The sequence below is a fragment of the Peromyscus californicus genome, unplaced genomic scaffold (assembly GCF_007827085.1).
Source record: "Peromyscus californicus insignis strain IS unplaced genomic scaffold, ASM782708v3 Scaffold_13__1_contigs__length_99412109, whole genome shotgun sequence".
Classification (NCBI taxonomy): Eukaryota; Metazoa; Chordata; class Mammalia; order Rodentia; family Cricetidae; genus Peromyscus; species Peromyscus californicus.
This window is the reverse complement of record NW_026294424.1, coordinates 38,752,247-38,773,790: the sequence shown is the minus strand read 5'-3', so window position 1 is coordinate 38,773,790 and position 21,544 is coordinate 38,752,247. Positions and strand designations below refer to the sequence as shown.

General features: G+C 43.7%; 1 protein-coding gene across 2 annotated transcripts in view; it reads right to left on the bottom strand.

Moving 5' to 3' along the window:
* Window positions 1-21,285, bottom strand: part of C1qtnf7 (C1q and TNF related 7) — a 100,677-nt gene extending 79,392 nt beyond the window's left edge. Inside the window, exon 1 of one of the 2 annotated variants that reach the window (XM_052734842.1) lies at window positions 20,778-21,285. In XM_052734842.1, the coding sequence (XP_052590802.1) occupies window positions 20,778-20,790 (13 nt within the window). In that variant the 5' untranslated portion in view covers window positions 20,791-21,285. Of the gene's footprint in view, window positions 1-20,579; window positions 20,682-20,777 lie in introns of those variants that run through there. The other variant, XM_052734845.1, reaches the window with a different exon arrangement.
* Between the last annotated feature and the right edge of the window lie 259 nt (window positions 21,286-21,544).

Here is a 21,544-nt window from a genome sequence, read left to right as displayed (position 1 = left end):
CTTACTCACATGCAGAAGATAAAACACTGATCGCATGAAGTAAAGGTTAGAATGGCACCTAATGGAAACGGACAAGTGTAGAGAAGAGAGAGACTAGGGGGCACTAGCTAAGTGTTAAAACATACTCAGTTAGAGAATTGCATCCTAGTAGTCTATAGGTCAGTAGAGTAACTGTAGCTAATAGTCAATCGTGTTTCAAAAAACTATATAAGAAAGTTCTGAATGTCTCCAACACAAAGAGGTAAGTGTTTGAAGTTGTGTATCTGCTAGTGACTCTATGCTCAATATGTGCTGTATACCTATTTGGAAATTCCAAGTTGCCACCCACCATTCCTCATTCTCCCCTGGCCAAGTATGTACGATTATCAGATTATCATATATCAATTAAAAATAGAAAAGACAGGGCTGGGGATGTGGCTCTGGTGGTAGTATGCTTATCCAGCATTAGGAAATCCTGGTTCCATCCTGAGCACATTAACGGGGTATGGAGGCACATGCCTGAAATCCCAGCACTAAGGAGGTAGAAGCAGGAGGTCATCCTCCGCTCCATAGTAAGTTCTCAAAACAAAATGAACCTAGACAAAAGCAAGCTAAAAATAAATTTAAAATTCAGTTAGAAAAAGAGTCTGCCTTCATCGGAAAAATATTTTCTTAATTGAATGCTGAAATATGTAAATGGTTATATGGTATCTTGGAAAGGTTTGAAGATTTGAGATCTTCATCTTTTCAAAGCAAAAGAGAACTTTGCGTGAGTGCTGTGTTTCCCTTTGACACATGGTCCTCTGTAGGCTAGTTAATATCGGCAGGCCTCAGAGAGAAGCCTAGCTGTGACTTCACGGCAGACCTGCTGGGCGGGGTTAATATGGATGACTACCTAGACGACCACTCCTCGCCATTCACAGATGCTGGTACTTCCAGGAATTCACTCGTGGTTAACAAATCTGTAATTACACACGGATGCTCACAGTGCTTTGTTAGTTATTTCATTTGCAAGTGTGCATGGCTGAGGGTAAAGAGGACAGCATTTGGCCTTCTGTGCTCAGCCCTCCTGTTGTAAATGACTATCCTTCTTTTTTTCCCCAGTGAATTTAGTGTTAAGTTTATTACATTTCTTTCGCTTTACAGTCCTACTATTTAAAATGGAGGGGGCAGGAGAGATTGCTAAGAGGTTAAGATCACTGGCTGGTCTTCCAGAGGACCTGAGTTCAATTCCCAACACCCACATGACAGCACTCACATAGACAAATGTCTCTAACTTCAATCCCCAGGATCTGACACCCTCTTCTGGCCTCCAAGGGCACTGTATGCACATGGTACACAGACATACATGCAGACAGACCCTCATACACATAAAATAAAAATAAATGAAGTCATGACAAAAAAATGGAAATCAATAGCTTGCTATCAGTATTCCCAATTGAGAGAATGCTGTGTATTACAGAGGAAATTGTGTATCAGATAAACTTTGCTCATGCACAAACTACAGTGCTCTTGGCAAGAAGTTCAATGTTAATGATTTCACAGTACAATCTAAAGATAAACATGGCCAAGATGAGGTTTTATAATGATCAATTACTATAACTTCGATGAAGGCTTTTAGGAGCTGACTTCTCCGCAGCTGTAGTTCATCAGTGGCTCAGTGCTCTGGTTCAAGGCTACTGAGGACTTTGTATCCTGAACTATAGTGGGCCATTAGAACTGACTGTACTTGGTAGTGTGTCAAGTGTGTATGTGATCTGTAAATAGTCCTCATTAGTCACAGATTCTACAATTGCAAATTCACCTGTTGGCTAACAGTTTGAAAGACTGACGGGTTCCTTTTGCCCTTTGAAAGGAACTCTCAATGCCTGATTATCTTCTGAAGCCTCAAAGCTCTACTTACTCAGATTGTTCAAGTGGAGACCTCTGGGGGCCTTTTCCAAGGACAGACCATTACTGTTAGTCCTGCCAGACCTTTGACAGATGAGGCCAAAGCTGGGGACATTAGGGCTGTTGGAGCAGACGACATTAGGTCTATTGGGATGGGGATGTACTGCCAGCCTATATTTACCCCTACCTGGACAGGGGTAGGGCTGTCACCTGGTCTCCCAGCTTTATGCAGGGTGACTATTCTTGTCTCTTCCTTTGCCTTCAGAGTCTGGGAGTGGGTACCACTGCTTGCCTGGATGTTCCTGGGAAAAGAGTCATTTTTTTGAAGGGATGGAAACTTGCTCTAGCTGGATCCCTGGGCCTGGAAATCAGACTCTAAGAGTGATGATGGCCACCAAGATTTCTCAAGGAGGTGCCAGCTATCCTGTTAGGGCTTTCAGAAGTTTGAATGACAACTTATAAATTACCTTCAATGCTGAAATTTATTTTTTAATTCCACAAGTCAGTTTCTTACACTCACATTTGTTTTAACAACCTAGTTTTCTCTGTATGTGGGTTTACTATGGGCATGGGACTGTGGTAGAGCACTTGCTTGGAGGTATCTGAGATTGGCTTATTCAGTTGGGAGCCAGGAAGGGGCTGGGACACCATGTGCCTCACAATGTCCTACAGAGGTCTATGTAAGGTAGAATCATGCACCACTCAAATATTGGTAACATTAATCTATTTTTATTCATTTCTACCCATTGTATAATCAGAGATCCCTTCTTCCTCAATCTTGCTTCTAGGACCAACAATATAATATAGGCCTGGTACAAAATTAAAACATGAGGCCCCTTGTTTGAAAAGCCACCAGTAAATCTTTCTTCTTTGATTTCTGGTCTCTCTCAACTGGTCTAGGTGTTTATGAATTATTCCATATGGCTCCTTTGTGAATGAGGCTACTGAGTCAGGCAAGTAGTCACTGAGCTCTGATTTCTCAGGAATCCCACCAGATTCATTTGCTTTTCCTGACTGGCTCTGTCCACATTGAGTTCTGACCCTGCTCAACTCCTTGGTTTGAGTAAGATGTTGTCATAGCCCCAGTGTCACTGGACCCTTCTGTCTCTCCATTACTGTTCAGAGATGAGCGTACTTGCTCAAGGTCACATGGCTAAGAGTGAACTCAGGTTTAATTCTTGCTCCCTAACATAGCCTTCTTGAAATTTTATAACCTTTAAGCAGCATGAAAAAAAAAATCTTTCACTTCCAAATCCCAGACCTGACTAGGATGTCTCCAATCTCTAGACTGCTGTGATAGCAACCTGAATCCAATGGGGCCTCATGTGAGTGCATGAGTAGGCAAAGGGTAAGGCAGAACGTCTGTAGAAAATAGTTCCGCAAGCACCAGCAGTACTCAAGTGAGGCTCCACATATTGTATCCGCACTGGGACCCATAATTTAAATTTATGTCCTCTTGCGTTGGAGAAAAGATCTTGTTTTTCCTTCACTCTGATTTTCCCCTCATCACCATCTCTCTGCTTGCTGAGGTCCACATGTGGTTGCATGGGGCCTCTTGTATTGCGTGTTCCTGGAACTACACAATGTACTGATGACATTTCCACATCAAAGGCCATGGGCATTTAGACCCTTCAGCATGGAGCACATTAGGACGAGCTGTGGCCACTGGCTCATCTTTGGACTCTCCTGCACCCAGGATAGAGAATAGCAGAGCTGAAAGGACCCATAGAACCTCCCACAGCCCTGACCTCCAGAGAGCTGTGGGGTGATGAGGGAAGGCCTCCATCTGGCCCCAGACTGCAGTCCCTCCCCTCCGCACTGTAACGGCTTAATCTTCCCAAACTCTGCTCCCCACATGTCTTTCCCTCACACCAAAGCCTTTGATGGCTTCCCATTCCTTTCAGAAGAAAGTCAGACTCACTTCTCCTCCATTTCCATCCTGTCACAATTCAAATCCTTTTCTAATCTCCTTCTTTCATCTCACTGTTTTTCTTCCAGAACATTCCTTTCTGACTAAACAGAGCTACTTGGCCCTCACAAAGGATACCACAGGCAAGTCTCTCCTTTCCTCTTCCTGACAATCTACGTGGGGTTTCTCATTCTTTTACAACCCTGCCCACCCTTTTCTCCTGTGACCACTGTGCCTCATTTTTCCTGGTTGCAAAGTGGGTTTTGATGGTGATTAACTGCATACATTAGTCTTCCACAAAAACTTACTTCACAACCAGCTGTGGGCAAGTCTATTGAAACCTGTTGTCCCAGCTGTGAATGCTGTGTTGTGTCTTATGACAGCCTTGTAATCATGGGAGACATTTGCCTCCAGAGTCAGGGTTTGGAGATTCATTGCATAGTTTCTTTCATGGTTGCTGTTGCCTTCCAGGATGTGTTCATTCATAGATTCAAACACATTTTGAACAGCTAGAGAGGTCCGAGCTTAGGCACCAATCTCAAGCCTATATTGGTCCTGTTGTCTAATGTTTCCATCTCCCTCAGCTTCTTTTTAGGAAAAAGGGCAATACCAAACAACTGTGAGGGGCTAATTCTAGGGAATAATACTAGTCCAGCACCCAGTTAGAGCTGAGGACCCTCTCCAGGCAGGACACTCAACCAGTACCTCTCTCCTGACAACTTTGTAATAAACTGTGGATATTCTGAACAGCAGCCATGGCCCAATTGCCATAAATTCCTTAGACTTTGGTCTGAGACATGTGTTCTATCTGAGATGATTGTATTTATGGGCATATGACATGTCTTCTTTCAGATTCTTGCTAAAATAATTTTTGAAAAACAAAAGGAAAGATGAGCTGAAAAAGATGAAAAAGTAATAGATGCTTAGCTAATCTGTGCTTTATTGGACATTTTAGCCATTTTTTTTTTCTTGAACAGTCAAAGTCATAGTCTTATTAAGATTTATTCTCAAGGAACCTAAATTTGTCTGGGATGAAGTTGCAAGCCAGTTTCCCCCTTAGATGTAGCATTAAAGAGTTTTTTTTAATTATTATTAAGGCAATATAAAGTGCCATTTAGTCCTTCAAGGGAATATTGCATCAGCCTTTCTTATGGGGAGGAAGTGGCATTTTGTTCATTTTTCTCTCATTGCTAAGGAGAACTCAGACTAATGTCGGCGTTCTGCAGACCAGAGGATAGCATCTCACTGACACACATTATGCAGCTATTTGGAGCTAATGTTATATTTTTATTAGGTTTAATCCTCTTCTAAGTTAATAGACCAGAAATCAAAGCCCTGTGGAGCACAGACACCTGGAGGCATTAGGAGACGACTGCGGCTTGCAAACAGACTCTAATCAGTTTTCAGAGCCAACAAAGGACGTGGAGACTGGGTTTTCCTCAAGAGGAGATGGCCAAATGGGCTGGCACACATGACACTTTGGCAGGCAGAAGTCAGCAAGGACTACTTGTTCAGGGAGTAGGAATGAGCAGATGGTGGAGATGAATGATGCTTGGCGCAATCATTCCTATCAAACCCCGACTGCCCAGAGCTGAGGGAGCAACATTTCCTGATTAGTGGCAGTTATGGACAATTCCTATTCTGGCTGCTCCTCTACCACCATCCTGGGCATCTGTGTCAATGAGAGCAAAGACTCCACACCCTTCTACTTGTCTCAGAAAGGATTTGGACCTGAAGAGATAGCTACAGACTTGGTGATAATTTCTCCTCATATTCAGAGATTCTGGTGTGTGCCATATCCTTTGGGGCACAGTTGTCATCTTTTTGCAGATTAGGAAAAGAACACGCAGCTTTGCAGGAATTGAAGCCATGCTTTAACGTCCAGAACAGCAGAGTCAAAAACAGTAGGCTTTAGAGGGTCATAGTGACCCAGGCTTGCCTCTTAGTTTGGCTTCTTACTGACTTTAGGGAAACTTTTGTGCTCTGTGAGTCCTGTTTACTTATCTTAAAAATTTTCCTTATGTGTAAAATGGAGGGTAGCCATTTTGTGGAATGTCTGTGAGGATAAAAGAGAGGTAATGACGTGGCATGCTTGACCAGTTTCTCAAATAGCAATTAAAAAGAAATATATGATGAGGTGTGAAGTCGGGACCCATTTGGTCAAGATCCTCTGATAAATCTAGTGGATGAAGGCAAACAGACTCTCACTATTTAAAAACTAACTTGGAAATGTAATGTGATTTGGTTTGATTTATGCTGGCTTAAATATGCTTAGGTCTTGCATATTCTAAAAGTCAGTGCCATTCCAAAGCCAACTTCTGTTGTTTTTGCTAATTTCTCAAGCCTCCTTCTCTCCCATCCACCGTGTTTGTTGAAGAACTAGGCTGGATATGCTGTGGACATTTTGTAGCCACACATGCCTTCCACAGCCTGATCTCCCTTTCTTCAAAGTTCCTGGAAGGGTTCAGCAAGGGCTAAAGAGTAACCAGTGTCCATGAATCAAGGGAGTGACACACAGCCTTGGGAACTCAGCAGCTTTCTACACCATTGGCTGTCACTTTCCGTAAAATGGCGATTCTTCCCAATAACTACACTTTAAAGTCATGGAGGGACCTCTAAAAAATTATACAAGCCTCAGCTCCACCCTCTGAGTTCTGATGGTTGTGGGTATAGCCCTCACTTAAGGGGTGTTTGAGGCCCCCTTGTTAATAGTTAAGGTACAGCCAGGTTTGTAACTGCCTGGAATGCCCACACCCTTTAGTTATAAGGCATTGTCACACACTTTCTCTTTTTTAAAATTTTTTATTTATTTATGTTTTTAAAAATATTTTTATTTTATAATTAATTTAATTTTACATATCAGCCACGGATTCCCCTGTCCTCCCTCCTCCCACCCCCTTAGCCTTTCTCCCCAATCCACGCCCCATTCCCACCTCCTCCAAGGCAAAGTCTCCCCTGGGGAGTCAGCCCAGCCTGGTAGATTCAGTTGAGGCAGGTCCAGTCCCCTCCTCCCTGCACCAAGGCTGAGCAAAGTGTCTCAGCATAGGCCCTAGATTCCAAAAAGCCTGCCAGGCTTTTCAGAACCTTCCCCAGGATCTCACCCAAGTCTTGCTCAGAATGTTGTCTTGGGTAGAAAAGGGTGATGATTTTGTAATGAAGTTGGTTTACAGTTGGAAGTGATGTTGTGAAGTCTATACATGTTACGTTTAATTAAGATGCCCATTAAATGTGTGTCCACACTAGGACCATTAGAAGGACAGGAAAGAAGGAAGAGGAAACCAAGGGAAGGAAGAAGGAAGGAAGGGAAGAGAACCTGATGATGCTCCATGATTCAGTCAACACCAGCTTGCTAAGGGCTTATCCTCTAGTCCACTCCCAATGGTGGAGACAGGATTTTAACAGTAGCTATGATTTATTTACACAGCCCCTTTCTATTTCACCAAAACCCTGCTGCCAGTGGTCTCTCCCTGGACTGAGGGTTTGCAGATCCTTGGCAGCTTGTTAAAGAATCAAAGAAGCACACACAGTTAATTAGCAGAGTATTGAGGGGTTTCATTCAGAAGTGAGGCGAAAGTACAGACAGGGCAAATAGCAAGAGAACTCAAGTTCAGCTCTTTACTCGAAGCCTCTGATTGCTGCCAGAGGTGTCTGTGTGTGGTTCCAGGAGGAAGAGTTAGTTGCTAGGAGTATGGGTGATTTCCGTTTTGATTGATAGGTTTAGTTTATATAAGCCATTGGAGATGTTTTTCCAATGATGCATCTGATTTTAATCTTGTGTAATTATGCATATGTAATCATATGCTGATTATGCATAGGCATAAGATGGTAAATAGTATTTTTTTCTCCCTAAATGTTTATTTTGAAGATAAAGAGTTTTTCCTAAACTAGTCTAGGCTGGATTGGCCCACCACCCTCAGTTATAAGATGTGTTTTGGCCACAAAAGGAGTTTTACTAAATTGTTTGCTAGGGGGCTATGGGTTGGCATGACTAGCTTGCTTTGGAGAAGGGAGGAATGTAGCTCAAAGCAGGTGGAGTTCCAGGTGGCTAGGACATTGTTGGGAGAGTAATGTGCATGTGGCTCAAACCAAGCTGGGGCTGGGTTGCTAGTCACCCCAATGTCTACTTGCCTCATCCATCTAGTGAGTCTAATGTACACCCCCATCTTCATTTTTTTACAAAGAGATGCAGATTAAAAATTAATTCACCAATGATACCAGCTAGAAAATGAAAGAGCTGAATTCCAGAGCCTGCCTTCACCTTGATGGCTTTTTGGATTAAATACCGAGTCATCAGTAAAGCTTGCCAGTACAACTGGATTGAGATAGTAACCTGAAATGGGTCTCAGGGAGAATGATGGGTAAGAAACAATGAAGGAGGAAGCATAGGGTGGCTTTGGAAGAAAATGGAAAATAATTCAGAAGAACCATCCTTCCTTCCTTCCTTCCCTTCTTCTTTCATCTGATTCTTTCCTCCTTAAGCCACCCTCCTGCATCTGGAACCTGCATCCGGGAAGCTGATTAACGAAGAATTACAGGTCTTCTTTCCCAATACCATAGCAACAGCATCAACATAAATCATCCTCATCAGAAGCCTTGTATTTACCATAGAGAACAGCCTTCTAAACAGGATTTGAGTGAGGCTCACTCAAATCACAGTGACGAGCCGGATGTCCAGCAAGAGATTAATGGATTGCTGAAAACAAAATGGAGATATAGGGAATAACATGTGTTCCAAAAGCAGGGCTGAGTCAAGGCAAAAAGAGAATTCATTTCCTCTCCTTTGGCCCTTCACCCCCCATGCACCAGAGAATACATGGTTGGGCTGCCAGGAAGCGAAATTTCACGCTCAATCATTCTAACTAGATTGGTCCTTTCGGTTCACATATTTTATTTCTTCTCCTTGTCATGGCTCTGATTTTGTGTTCCCATTTCAATTGTTTATTTTGCATATTTCTTCCCCATTGTCTAAAATCACATACAAAAGTACCAATGGGTATTTCTGGAATTTTTGCTAAAATCTGGGTACTGTGCTAGGAACCTCAGTTATCTAGGGACATGGAAACTGCAGGAGATAAAAGCATAAATAAAAATGAAGAGGAATATTTTGGACTTCCAGGGGGTGCCTGGAGAAGGTACCTGAGGGAAATCAAAAGGCCTGGACTTGGGAAGAAAGGACTGGGAAGAACATGAGAATGTGTGATGACAGGGGGGTAAACGGAAACCAGAGAATGAAAGACAGGGCCTGGCTCAGAGACGAGAGCAGAAAGAAAACAAGGGCTGAAGCGGCTGTCTGAGACAAGGACCTGGTTAAGGACTAGAAAAGGGAGATGAAGGTGAGACTGAGTCGCTGCAGAGGAACTAAGGGGTATGGAGACTAAAGTTGCCAAGAGTAGATGGCAGAATCATCGTCGTCGTTTGTTCCACTGTCTACTTCTGTGGGAACAGGCAGTGTAACATATTTCACACGTATCCCGTTGAGTCTCACGACAAAAGAGGTGAAGACACAGCTCCATCGGCCAGCAGATTACATATTCATTTATGTAGCTGTTGCTTCCGGATGATGTAAGGCTTTGGGTCTCACAGGGGCAGATGTGTAGTGTGAACCTTATAATGGTGTTGTGGAATATTAAGGGGGTTTTGCAGACTACTGGCACTTTCCTGTCAGATGAGTGTATGCTGCAGCATAGGCTGCAGCCGGGAACATCTGCATATGTCTATATGCTAAATCGGGACATGATGCTGAGTGGCGAATAATCCTGGGATTTCTCACATAACAAGAAAACTGAGTTTTTAAATCTTTCTATATGATAGCCAGTTGAACCATATAAGTGCTGTTTCTGTAGGTCAAACACATCACAAGCATGTGTGTGTGTGTGTGTGTGTGTGTGTGTGTGTGTGTGTGTGTGTGTGCATTTGTGTGTATTTGTTTGTCTGTGTGTCTTAAGAAATCTGGACATAAAGGTTTTATTAAACCTTAACACAAGGGGAGGTGCTTAGTCCTACCGCAACTTGATATGGCATGCTTTCTTGACACACATGAGAGACCTTTCCTTTTCTGAACAGAAACAGAGGAGGAGTGGATTGAAGAGGGGGCAGAGGGGAGATGGCAGAGGGGATGAGAGGAGAGGAGGGAGGGGAAAATGCAAAATATATAAGTCTTTAAAAATTAAAAATAAAAGACCAGAAGACCTGGCACTGTTAGGCCGTATTTTCCCTGGACATCATCCCCAGAGCATGTGGGACCTGCCTGCTTCAGCTAGAGCATGTAGTCCCCACTCTCTGGAGTCTTCCCAGGACATATGCGTTTGTGTGTGGTGCCTGGTTACTCCTGTAGATATATGACTGTGGCTGCTGACTCAGTGTATTGCCCAGAAATATGCTGGTATCGTATTGATACTGTATTTTTGAGAAATGGTTATATTTTCTTTCATAGACAGAAGCATCAGGGAAGGAGCATTGAATTGTATTTGCAAATAGCAAGCACAAATCATTCCAAACCAGACACACATATGCCTCATTCTTTATGGAGATTAACAGTCTAAAACCTAGTCCTCACATAGCACTGACCTCTGTATATTATGAGTTTTTAAAACTATACATACACATTTTTTAATAATGTTTACTTTATACATTAGGTACAGTAAGAGGTTAACAGCATTAATAATAACCAGCAATGTAGAACAATTAACCTGTAATAAAAGTTTGTACATTGGGATTAGTATTAAGTAGGGTTACTTGAAGGAATACACTGTGAATTCAGAACATTCAGTTTGATCACTGGAAAGGCTACTAAATGACTAGTCCATGGATAGTATATTCAGAATGGATACTCTGGACAAAGGACTAATCCATGTTCCAGGAAAGAGAGTGCAGGATGCTGGGAGGTTTTACATATTATTTGGAATGCTGTATAATTTAAAACTTAAGAGCTATTTATTTATGGAATTTTCTATTTAATCTTCTCAGGCCATGGATGACTGCTGAATGGGGCTGATCTATAATGAAAATGTAGAAAGAGAGAATGTGGATAAAAAGGAATGACATGATAAAAGCAAGCCAAGGCGAGCCGGCCTAGAATGTGCTTGTCATTTTGTCCTCACAGCATCATGGAAATATGTTCGGCTTGGCTGCAGTTATCTTCCTTGACGTGTTTACACTCTCACACATGTCTCTTCTCTGAGTCCCTGGTGTGCTTACATTCCTCTTGGATTCATTAAATTAGGTGCTAATTTGTCCAGAGAGGAGATCTCCACCATAGCAAAGTGGCCAAGGGGAAATTATCAAACTTGCCTAAAGGATGAGGCTCCTCCATGTGGTTTGCCTTCCTGTCTACCCACTTTTTCTTACCTAGTGAGTCAATACATCTAGTGAGTGGGGGAGAGGTATACATTGGTCCCATTTTCAAGGAGGAACATTGGCTCAGACGGGTCAAATGACTTACATACCCATCAAAGAAGAGGGAAAAGTCAGGGCTGAGACTGGCGTATAAAAAGATCATTAAGTTCAGATTCTTAATTTTTGATAAATTTTAGTTAACTAACAAAAGAAAAACCAATTCTAATACGGGTGTAAACAAATTTTGTTAGAACCATTTTAAGAAACAGAATGTTTTGGCTGACTTTTTTTTACTGATGGGCTTATTGGTGCAAATTTAGCATTAATAGAAGAAGGATCTTTGAGTCACAGAGCTTAATAGCTCCCTGGACTGTGGGTACCAGACTATAACCTAAGTGGTAGTTAGAGTCATTCTGAGAGACATCTGACTTTCCATATGATGTCCACGAATTGACTGCCATGAGCTTTCTTGCTAGCTCAAGATCAGGGATAAGATTTTTATTTTTCTTTATTTATTTTTTCAGGGTAAGCCTTCAGGTAGCTTCTGTGCTTCAGGACTTAGAGAGGGAGGATTTGGTGTATATACTGAGTATCAGTTCGACAGGATCTGGAATCACCTTGGGATAAGCCTGAAGAAACACCTGTGAGGGATGATCTTGGTTAGGATATTTGAGGTTAGAAGACACACCCTTAGAGTGGGCCCCGTTCTCTGGACTTGGATCCTGGACTGAACAAAAGGGAGGAAACTAGCTGGCCATAAACAGTTGTGGCTCTCTCCTTCCCGACTACAGATGCAACGTGAGCTGCTGCTTCAAAATCTAGCTGTCTTGACTTCCCAGCCATGACTGCCTGTACTCTTGAACTGTAAGACAAACTAAACTCCTTCCTTGTTACATTTGTCAGATACTTGTGTCATAGTAACAGGAAAAGTAGGAACTAGGACAGGGGATGTGGAGGTCATTTGGACCCTGGAGTCAGGCCTGGGTTCTTTGTCAAGGGAGAACACACATACATTCTTAGTAAACCACAAAGTACTAGGAAACTTTCTTTCAATAAACAGAGACCCTGGGGAGGTGGGGAAGGCAGGCAGAGGAGAGAGAACTTTCTCTTGTTGTGTAAGAAGAAAGAATAAGGACAATCACAAGCCCTCAGTAATGGCCAGATTCTGAAATAATGAAAAACTTTCTAATCATCTGTGGTGTTTCATGGAAGGGGTGGTTTTACTAGGCATCAGCCTTTTGTTCCTGCTGGTATTAAAGCTGAAAGTAAAGTCTGTATCTTGGATGGAGTATAAAAGTTCATTTGGATGGCATTCACTCTTGACTGAAGGGGCATTATGTATTCCAGGACCACTAGTATGTAAATTTCTTCAAGAAACAAGAGTTTTACATTATATCTCCAGATTACATTGGGATCATATGACATTGCAACTCTTTGGTAGATAATAGAATGGGTTGACAGAATTTGTTAATGGAAATGGACTCAGATTCTTCAGACCTCAGTTAGTAAAGGACTGCTTTAAGAACTGAGGGCTGGCTGCTCACAAGAGTAGGTTCATGGAGGAGAGTGGAAGGCATAAAGGTGACAAGGAGAGTACTCAAGAGATAGATGCTCAAAGCTCCCACTTCAATAACCTTTGTATTGTGCTGGGGATGTCTTTCTGCATGCTGTGAATGTGTTGCTCTGATTGGTTGATAAATAAAATGCTGATTGGCCAGTAGCCAGGCAAGAAGTATAGTATAGGCGGGATAGGCAGAGAGGAAAATGCTGGGAACAGGAAGGTTGAATCAGGAGTCTCCAGCCAGACACAGAGGAAGCAAGATGTGAAGGCATAACAGGGAGATGCTGTCAGCTGCCGCTATGAGAAACAAGATGTAAAGATACCGGTAAGTCACAGGCTATGTGGCAAGGTGTAGATTTATAAAAATGGGTTAATTTAAGATGTAAGATCTAGCTAGCAAGAAGCCTGAACCATTAGGCTATACGGTTTTAATTAATATAAGCCTCTGTTTATTTGGGTCTGAGCAGCTGTAGGCCCGGGCAGGACTGGAGAAAACTCCAGCTACAGTATTGCTATGATAGAATACTAGAGACTGGACAGTTTACAAGTAACAAACCTTAACTTCTGGAGGCTGGGAAGTCTCAGGTCAAAGAGCCCTTATCTATTAAAAGCCTCAATGCTGTTTTATCTCATTTGAGAAAGCAACAGAGCATGAGCGCATATGTACAATGGAACTCACCACAAGGAAGCTCTGTGCAGAGGGCATCAATACACTCGACACAGGGAGTTCCCATGACCTTATTCCTCCCATTAAGCTCTGCCGCCCAACATTGTTGTATGGGATTTCATTTTCAATATCTTCTTTTGGGGAACACACTGAAAACATAGCATTCCCCAAATCCACACCCAGAAACATGCTCTTTATTATAGAGGGAACAAAGAAACAGCAGTGATCCTGGAAGCTGATACAATGCCTTGGTAAACAAGTTAATGCCAAACCAGGTTAATGTCAAACTAGAGTTCAGAGTAGAATGAAATAGAAATTACTCGTAAAGTCTTGTACAAATAAATTAATGTAGGAAAAAATACACGACATTCTAAAAAACTGTCCTAATTTAAGAGGGTAAGCTGTTTGGAGGATGTTGGCCATTAGCAAGCAAATAGTGTTTTAATGACTGCTCTTGAGTTTTGTCTGAGACCATCTGGTAGCAATGTGTTTCAGGGCGACAGGATCAGCTCTGGCTTTGCATTATTGGGAGAACGTGGAGGCTCCAAACTGCATCAGTCTGATGCTGCTCTGTAGTTAGTTGTTCGTTAGTTGGGAGTCACTTTTCTTCTCCTGAGTTAGAGGCAGAAGACAGAAGAATGGATGGGAATTTGATCTCTTTACTAACTCTGCATTGGATAACATCCTCTACCTTGTTGCCCTCTCTTCAATGGGATTGGATCATCTATCTACCACAGGTGGTGTATGAGACTAGGTAATCAGCCATTTTGGGTGCATCTTACCATGTAAAGTATAAACTCTACAGTGACAGAAGAGCTCCATTAAAATGCATTTGTGGACTGGGGAGATGGCTCAGTGGTTACCAATGCTGACTGTTCTTCCAGATTATCAGGGTTCTGTTCCTAGCACCCACATAGCAGTTTACATCTGTTTGAAACTCCAATACCAGGGGACCCAACGCCCTCTTTTGGCTCCTGAGGCACTAGGCATGCACTTGGTGCACAGACATACATCCAGGCAAAACATCTATACACATAAACAAAAATGAAACCATTTCATTTTAATTGGAGGTAGTTACTGAAGGATTAGCCAAGAACAGAGTTCTTCATCGCTAAACAAAAAAGAAGGAATTTCTTCTGGGATCCTGTGTGGCAGAGTAGAAAATGTGTAGATATTTTTTGAGACAGACATAATATGAGTGCAAATACCTACTCCATGGGCTGGAGAGATGGCTCAGTTAGGAATGTGCCTGCCATGCAAATTTGGACTTCAGTTCAAATTTCTAATATCCACTCATGTTTAAAAATCTAGAAATGGTGCTGAGTGAGCATGGTGGCATGCTCCTGTAACCCCAAGGCTAAAGAGGCCAAGGTGGATCATCGGGGCTTAGTGGCAAGCCAGTCTAGTCTACTTAGGCCAAACAAACAAACAAACAGAAGGTGGATGTCTCTTCAGGAACAATATCCATGTTGTCCTCTTGCTCCCCTGTGCATACACACATGAGCATGCATGTACATGCAAATACACACACACTCATATGAGCATGTGCACACACAAACTACCTAGAGGTCCTTAGGCAAGTTTCTCACCTTCTCTTGCCTAAAAACAAGGGTGATGTGGCCACAGTACATGAACAGTGTGGGCAATGTAGTGGGCACTTAACTGAAGGACACTATTAAGGGGAACATAGTAAATACTTCCTTTGGCAGGAGCTTGCCACTTTGCATAATTTGTTTTATTAACTAGTGGGGAGCACATGTCCTGGGTGCTTATTTAATACTTAGCAGGAACAGAACAGAATCACTTCCTGAAATGTTCATTTCTGTGCTGTTCTCTATTTCCACCTCGGTGTTTCAAGGGTGTTGGCAGACCCCTCGTGCTTCCTTGTTTCAAGGAAAGAGAAAATTCTGCCTTTCTTTCTAGAGAGTTCCAGTTTTGCAAGGACAACACCAAGTGACAATCCAAACTACAAAGGGAAAAGCCCATGAGGCCCCAACCCCATACAGAGTACTACAGACAATGGAGTAAAGCTAGGAACTGGAGAGGTGGTCCTCCCCAGGGAAGGGCACACCAATTAGTTGTTCAGTATCAAATGGCCAGCCTTGAAAGTGTATATACAAGTAGCATTATATTGTATTCAGGAATATATATGTATATACCAATATGCATATGCATGCAATAACAGTTAATGAAAAAAGAGGCCATGAATTTGAAGTAGAGTGAGGAGGAGCAGATGGGAGGGCTTGGAAGGAGGAAAGGAAAAGGAAAAATGTAATTAAAATACAACCTCAAAATAAAAAGTTAACACAAAAATCATTTAAAAGAGATGTTTTCAGATTCAATGTATACTTGGGGGAGGGGAAAATGAAGGGCTTTTGATGAGAGATTTCCCCAGACCTGGCAGACTTGAGTTGACAAATCTACGAAAAATCAATGTGTCTATCCAGCACGGCTTGTCTTATCTCAGAGGCCAGGACTGTCTAGTAATGCTCAGATTGTAGGCTCTGCCGTCTTTTCCATGATCCCCAGTACATAGCCCGGGTTTGGAAGTGTAATCCAAAAAACTGAAGGGTCATGCACTCAATAAGAGCTGGTGTAACCGGTATGAACCAGGTTCTCCTGAGATGGGTGTCTGATCCTGGTGAAGCAGATGGTAGAGCTGGCAGCACCATTAATTTCTAAAGCTCAAGCCCTGCTGGTGTAGATTCTTGGAATCGGATTTCGGCTGAATTAAAGAAAGTACGGGGAATGTGACATTTCTTGCAGACCTCTGCTGTAAATTAAGATCCAGGCCTGCTCCATTTGTAAGGCAATGGGGAGTCAAGGGGAATTAATTCCTGATCTCTGAATGCCATCACCTGGGGTGCTGCAGAGGCTCATAAAGCACCCCTGTGAGTAATACCATTCAAAAAACTCTGAGAATGTGGTATGAGTTGCGGTCAGAGTTCCCAGACACAGGGGAGTTTGTATTTGCAAAAGGCAGACAGCCAGGAAGAGGGACTTAAGTTCCTCCGGAAGGGATATATTAAAACACCCCCCCCCCATCGTTGCATGCCAATACCATTATTATGTAATTGCTTGAGCTGTAAACTCATAAAACTTTTGTAGATCCAAAGGTTGTTTTGGAAATGTGCCTGCTTGATATGAGCCTAAAAGTCTGGAACCCAGTGACGGAGCAGGGAACAGTTAATGATTTCCATAAAAGTGCTTAGAATGCTATCTTCCTGAGTGTGGACTGGGAGGGCTCTCCTGGGTCAGGCAGCCCCTCCCATACTCCTCACTGTTTACCCTGGTCCATTGTACTGGAATTGAGGAGGCCCTCTCGGAATGGGAAAGTGGATCTGGTGAGGCTGAGGGTTGCTGTCTCAAAGACCAGGGTGATGGTCTGGACTGTGTAGACTGGGCTCCGTGTACCCCTTCTCCCCATAACTTCTGCAAGAGCTTCAGCACCTCATGTCTCACCTGGACACATCTAGCCTTCTAACATGGTTTTCTCTCTGTTCTCATCATGTTACTTCCTTGTTTACAAACATTTAATGGCTATTCCGTGGAAGACACCAAACCTTGTGTTCTTGCATTTAAGGCTTTGGGAGAGGGGTCCAGTCCAATGTCTCATCTTCCTTGGTGCTCTGTTCTCTGTGGCTGCACTTCCTTCTGTCAGGGCTGCCCTCCTGCAACTCCCCAATTCTCCGCTGTACTCCCTTAGGCCCGCCCCCTCTGCCTGGAATGCCCCACCCACCAGCCCTTCCCTCACCTTTAAGGATCATGTTTCATGTTATCTAATTTGAGGAATCTTGCCCTGCCAGGGCCAAGGCATCAGATGTACTTCAGTTTGAGATTCCCCTTTAGCACTTAGGCTCTGAAAGGTTAGGGGGTTTTCTTAGTTCTTCTGGCTTAATTTTCTCATGCATGGAATGAGTCAACTGCTTCCACCTGAGGGGGTGGGGATAAGTTAGGAATGGGCTAGCCATATTGTGAAGAATGCTCTATGCATGCTAGTCCTTAAGGAATGTGGCTGGCTATTCTGATTATTGGGGTCTTCTTTTTTCAAGTTTCACTTGCTTGGAGTCTCTCTTACATTCCATAAGACAATTATTGAATTTTGCATTTCAGATCTGAAGTACACATTTTATTTTCTCTCTTTAGAAGTCCCTGGAAGTGAGATAGCAGTTTCTGCTGACTTAGCCAGGACACTGCTCAATTGGGTCCTCGGCCAGGAGGTAGAAACCAACTTTTCCAGTGTTTATTCACTGACAACATTTTTTTAGTTTTCTGCCCCTTTTCCATCTAAAAGCTGAAAATGGATTCTATAACTCCATTTTCTTGGACAGGAGAATCTCCATTGGGCTTCCAGAGAGGGCAGTTTGTGAAGTGGCCAGCGAGAATTGGTACATTTCTATTAAGTCTTGGGAAACCTCATGCAACTTAAGGACACTTGTTCTCAACTCACTGGTTTTTCAACATGCATTCATTTGTTTTTCCAAAAAAGAAAAAAAAAAAGCTTCTCGGTCTAATGACTTTGGAAAACATTAGGTCCTAATGATCCCACTCACGGAGAGCCAGAAGACACGTTAACCAGCTAAAATGGGAAGAGGTCCTGCAGTAAAACCAGCCTGAGTTGCTGATGAGAGCTGACATTATCAAGCTGTCATGCCAGGTGCTCTGAGATAGACCCTCACACAGACTCTCCAAGGCAATCCTCAGAATGCCCTCAGAAGATGGATATATTGGCTCTTCTCATCTAAGGAGTGAAAACCCTGACATTTGAATGGCTCCAAGGTCACACATCAGGGTGAAGGCTGGGATTGATGTCAGACATCTACAAAGTTGGAACCCAATGCCCCGCTTCACTGTGATGCATAGCTTTCCACATTCCCAAAGCTGCTTGACCAAGCAATACGTTGAACTATGTATTATAGCCACGAAGCCAGTTTGCCTTGGAACTGGCTTTGGGAAACAGATTCACGACCCAAATCTGTCCCTGTTGGAGAGCTGAGGTGATCTTTATACCTCTGCCTTTGGCTTTCTTGTGGTAAGGGGCTCAGCCTCCGAAGTCTAGTTCAAAGGCCACTCCATAGGACTCTCTCTCAGACTGAAGCCGACGGTGGTACAAGGCATTTCTTTGTGTCCTTATGTTGTCTGCACCGCTGCTAACATTACCATTGCTTTTTAAGTTGCTAAAGTGCCTGGCACACAGTGGGGCCCTCCGGAAAGACTTGCTGACCAGGATGGAATTACTTCTGTAGCCCTTGGACCTTTGACTCCTAAGCCTGGCTTGTCACGTCTACACTACTGACTTGAGACCCATTCTATAGCCCACACTCTTGGCTACGCCTGGTTCACACAAAAGCAGGCCAGACAGGTAGCCGCTGTCTTCCTGGCAGTTCAGTAGTTAACATTCTCCTCTCCCCATTCCTGGATGAGGCTGCTTCTCTCTCCTAGATCCTCTAACAAGGACATAGTTAGGTCACCTTGGGTCTCTCTCATCAGGACCCCTTTGGAGACTGCTCTGACTGGTTGCTTCCAAGGCACTGTCCATGTCTCAAAAGCCATGTGACTGAGCCTCAGATGAGCCAGCTGGCTTGGGGATTTTTGTTAGCAACCCTAACTGATTTTGTTTTCATTTTCATGGGGTAGGAGGCAGGGGTAGGGGGGGGTGGGGGGGTGGGGGGGGAGAGTGTGGTGTGTGTGTGTGTGTGTGTGTGTGTGTATGTGTGCTTCTTGGGCTCTGGGGTGGGGCCTGGCAAGTTTGACTTCCAGAGACACAGCGGGCCTCTGTGGGAGCCCGTGATGGGAAACCACGTCATGCCATACTGCGCATTTTTAGGCCGCACCCATCCCCAGGGCCCACTCAGGCGCCATACAAGCGCTGGCCATCCAGCTCTCTAGCTGCCTGCGATGAGGTCATGGGTGGGGTACTGGAGACCCCCTCCAGATAGGGTGGGGGCTTCCTCTACTGTCCAGGGGTGGGCCGGAAGGACTGGGAAAGAGGCGGAGGTGATAGGTTTGCCTGTCTGACCTCCTGCTCCCTGGTAATGGTCTGTAGGCTGGTGTGGGTAGCGTAGAGGGAGAGAAAGAAAGCAGAGAGATAAGGAATAGAGAAGTCTATGGATTGACAGACACGGGCTACTTACCCCATTTAGCAGTTATGGGTAAGGGGAGGTAGCTAACAAACGGTGTTCCTTTACCACCTTGCCAGGAGCAAATAGTCACCTCCTTGCTTTTATACAGCAATGCCTTTACTCTGACCTTAATCAACAAGACCTCAAGGCAAGGGAAGCCAGAGCAGTCCTCATTATGTAACTAGACTTTGACACAGGAGGAAAAAACAACAAGAAGGTAGAGGCTTTCTTAGCCGGAGACAGTGACTGCCGTAATAGCTCCCGTTCCCTCCCAGGCCTTACTGCCTTGATTGCTAATCTTTCTACACCAGTGGGTCTTGCAGACTGAGGTTTCTTCCATATTCCAACCACCTAAGCTCACTCAAACCCACAGTTCTTTAACCTCTACCCGAGAGCGCATACATATGTGTGCGCATGGAGCAATCAACGCAGGGCTCTGCTGAAACTTTTAGCCTGCAGGGTCCATCTTCTGATCTCAGTGAATAGCTGGGGCATGGGGAGTGGGGGCGGGGTTGCACCTGGAATTCTGCCTTGAAAAACAGGAACTCACTGACAACAGAGTGTTGCTCCAGGAAATAGAAAGATGCACAGAAAGTTCACAACCCTCCACCCCAAGATGCTTCGCAGAAAACCAATGCATAGACAAAACCCCTGAGAGCTATCGGAAGGCACACTTGAAAAGTCAGTCACCCTGCGCAGATAACACCACCCTCAGCCGACTTTGACTTAAGCTAAAAATGCCATGTCACGTTCAACTGTTTTCTTTTGTTTATTTTTCCCCTCTAGGGAGATAAAGTTAATATTAGTAATATATTCCCAGCTTCTTACAAGAAACAGTCAAATGGTATCCTTAAATGTAGAAAACGTATTCCGTAAAACAATTACAGTAACCACGACCGAGAGACATTTTAGAATGTTACCACAGTCTATGAGAAGGTTTTCTGAGTTCTAAGACGCTCAGCTCTGGGAGGGAAGTTGCATACAAACAGATACTGAGATCTTGACTGTACATTAGCCCACTGCCCACTGGACAGCCTATGCTGAAAATCCGGGGGTTTCAGAGAAGCCCTCCCACCTTTTCTAAGAGAAACAGCATTTCCATACAGAGACGCTTACCACATCAAGCGGAATAGAAAGTAGGAGAGATACCGCTGCTGAGGCTTTCCATCCTCTGATTTATCATTTGTTGACACTCTATCCACACGTCCCCCCATCTCCTTACAAGTAGCTGTCTGTGGTTCTTCCTGCAAGTATTTTGATAAAGTCTAAACAGAAGAGGAAAAGAGAAAGACTGTAGGGAAAACCATAGCTTACCTTTCCTGGGCATTGCTGGGTTCAGACTTCTCCCCCAAACATGAGACTTCTTCGCTTTGGTTCTCCCATGAATTTAGAAACCATTAAAAAGTATTCAGAGCAGAACTGTGTTCACTATTGAAGCTGCTCCACAACAATGCAGAGAAGTCTGTTGGTGGAAAGTAGAGGATGTGTGCGAAGCTCGGAGCTCATGCTGTCGGATGAAGTTCTGCAACCGTCTTTCTCAGTTTAAACAGCCTCCCACTCCTTCTCCCAGGCACTTGCCAACTTCTATAATTTAAAGCAACTGCGATCCTTCCCATAATACTCACATTTCAAAGAGTTTACTATATACACTCGTTAGTCATGAGGAGGAGTGGGCAAGGTTCTTCTGCAAACCCCAGATGGAGGCAGATGCAAAGCGAGGGTCTCAGGTATCCGGAGGATTTTTCCATCCCTCTGCATCCATTGCTGTTTGTACCACGTGGATTTTTCGTATTGCTGTAGCCTTTAAAGTGATATCTAGATACCGACTGGCATCATTTCCCTGAAGCAACGAAAGCACTCTGGAAAGTTTATGCAGCAAACCTAGGAAAGGGGGCTAAACCAGTGGAATCGTGTCCACACAGCACTTTTCTTAGCAGGATTGTTTCTCTGTGACTTGTCCTTAACTGTTGCACCCAATGTTTTCCTGAAACAGGGAAAAACTTAAAATGATGTTATTTGCACTGGTCTTGTTTAAGCATTATTCCACATGTGTATCATAAATCTAGGAAGGACACGTACTT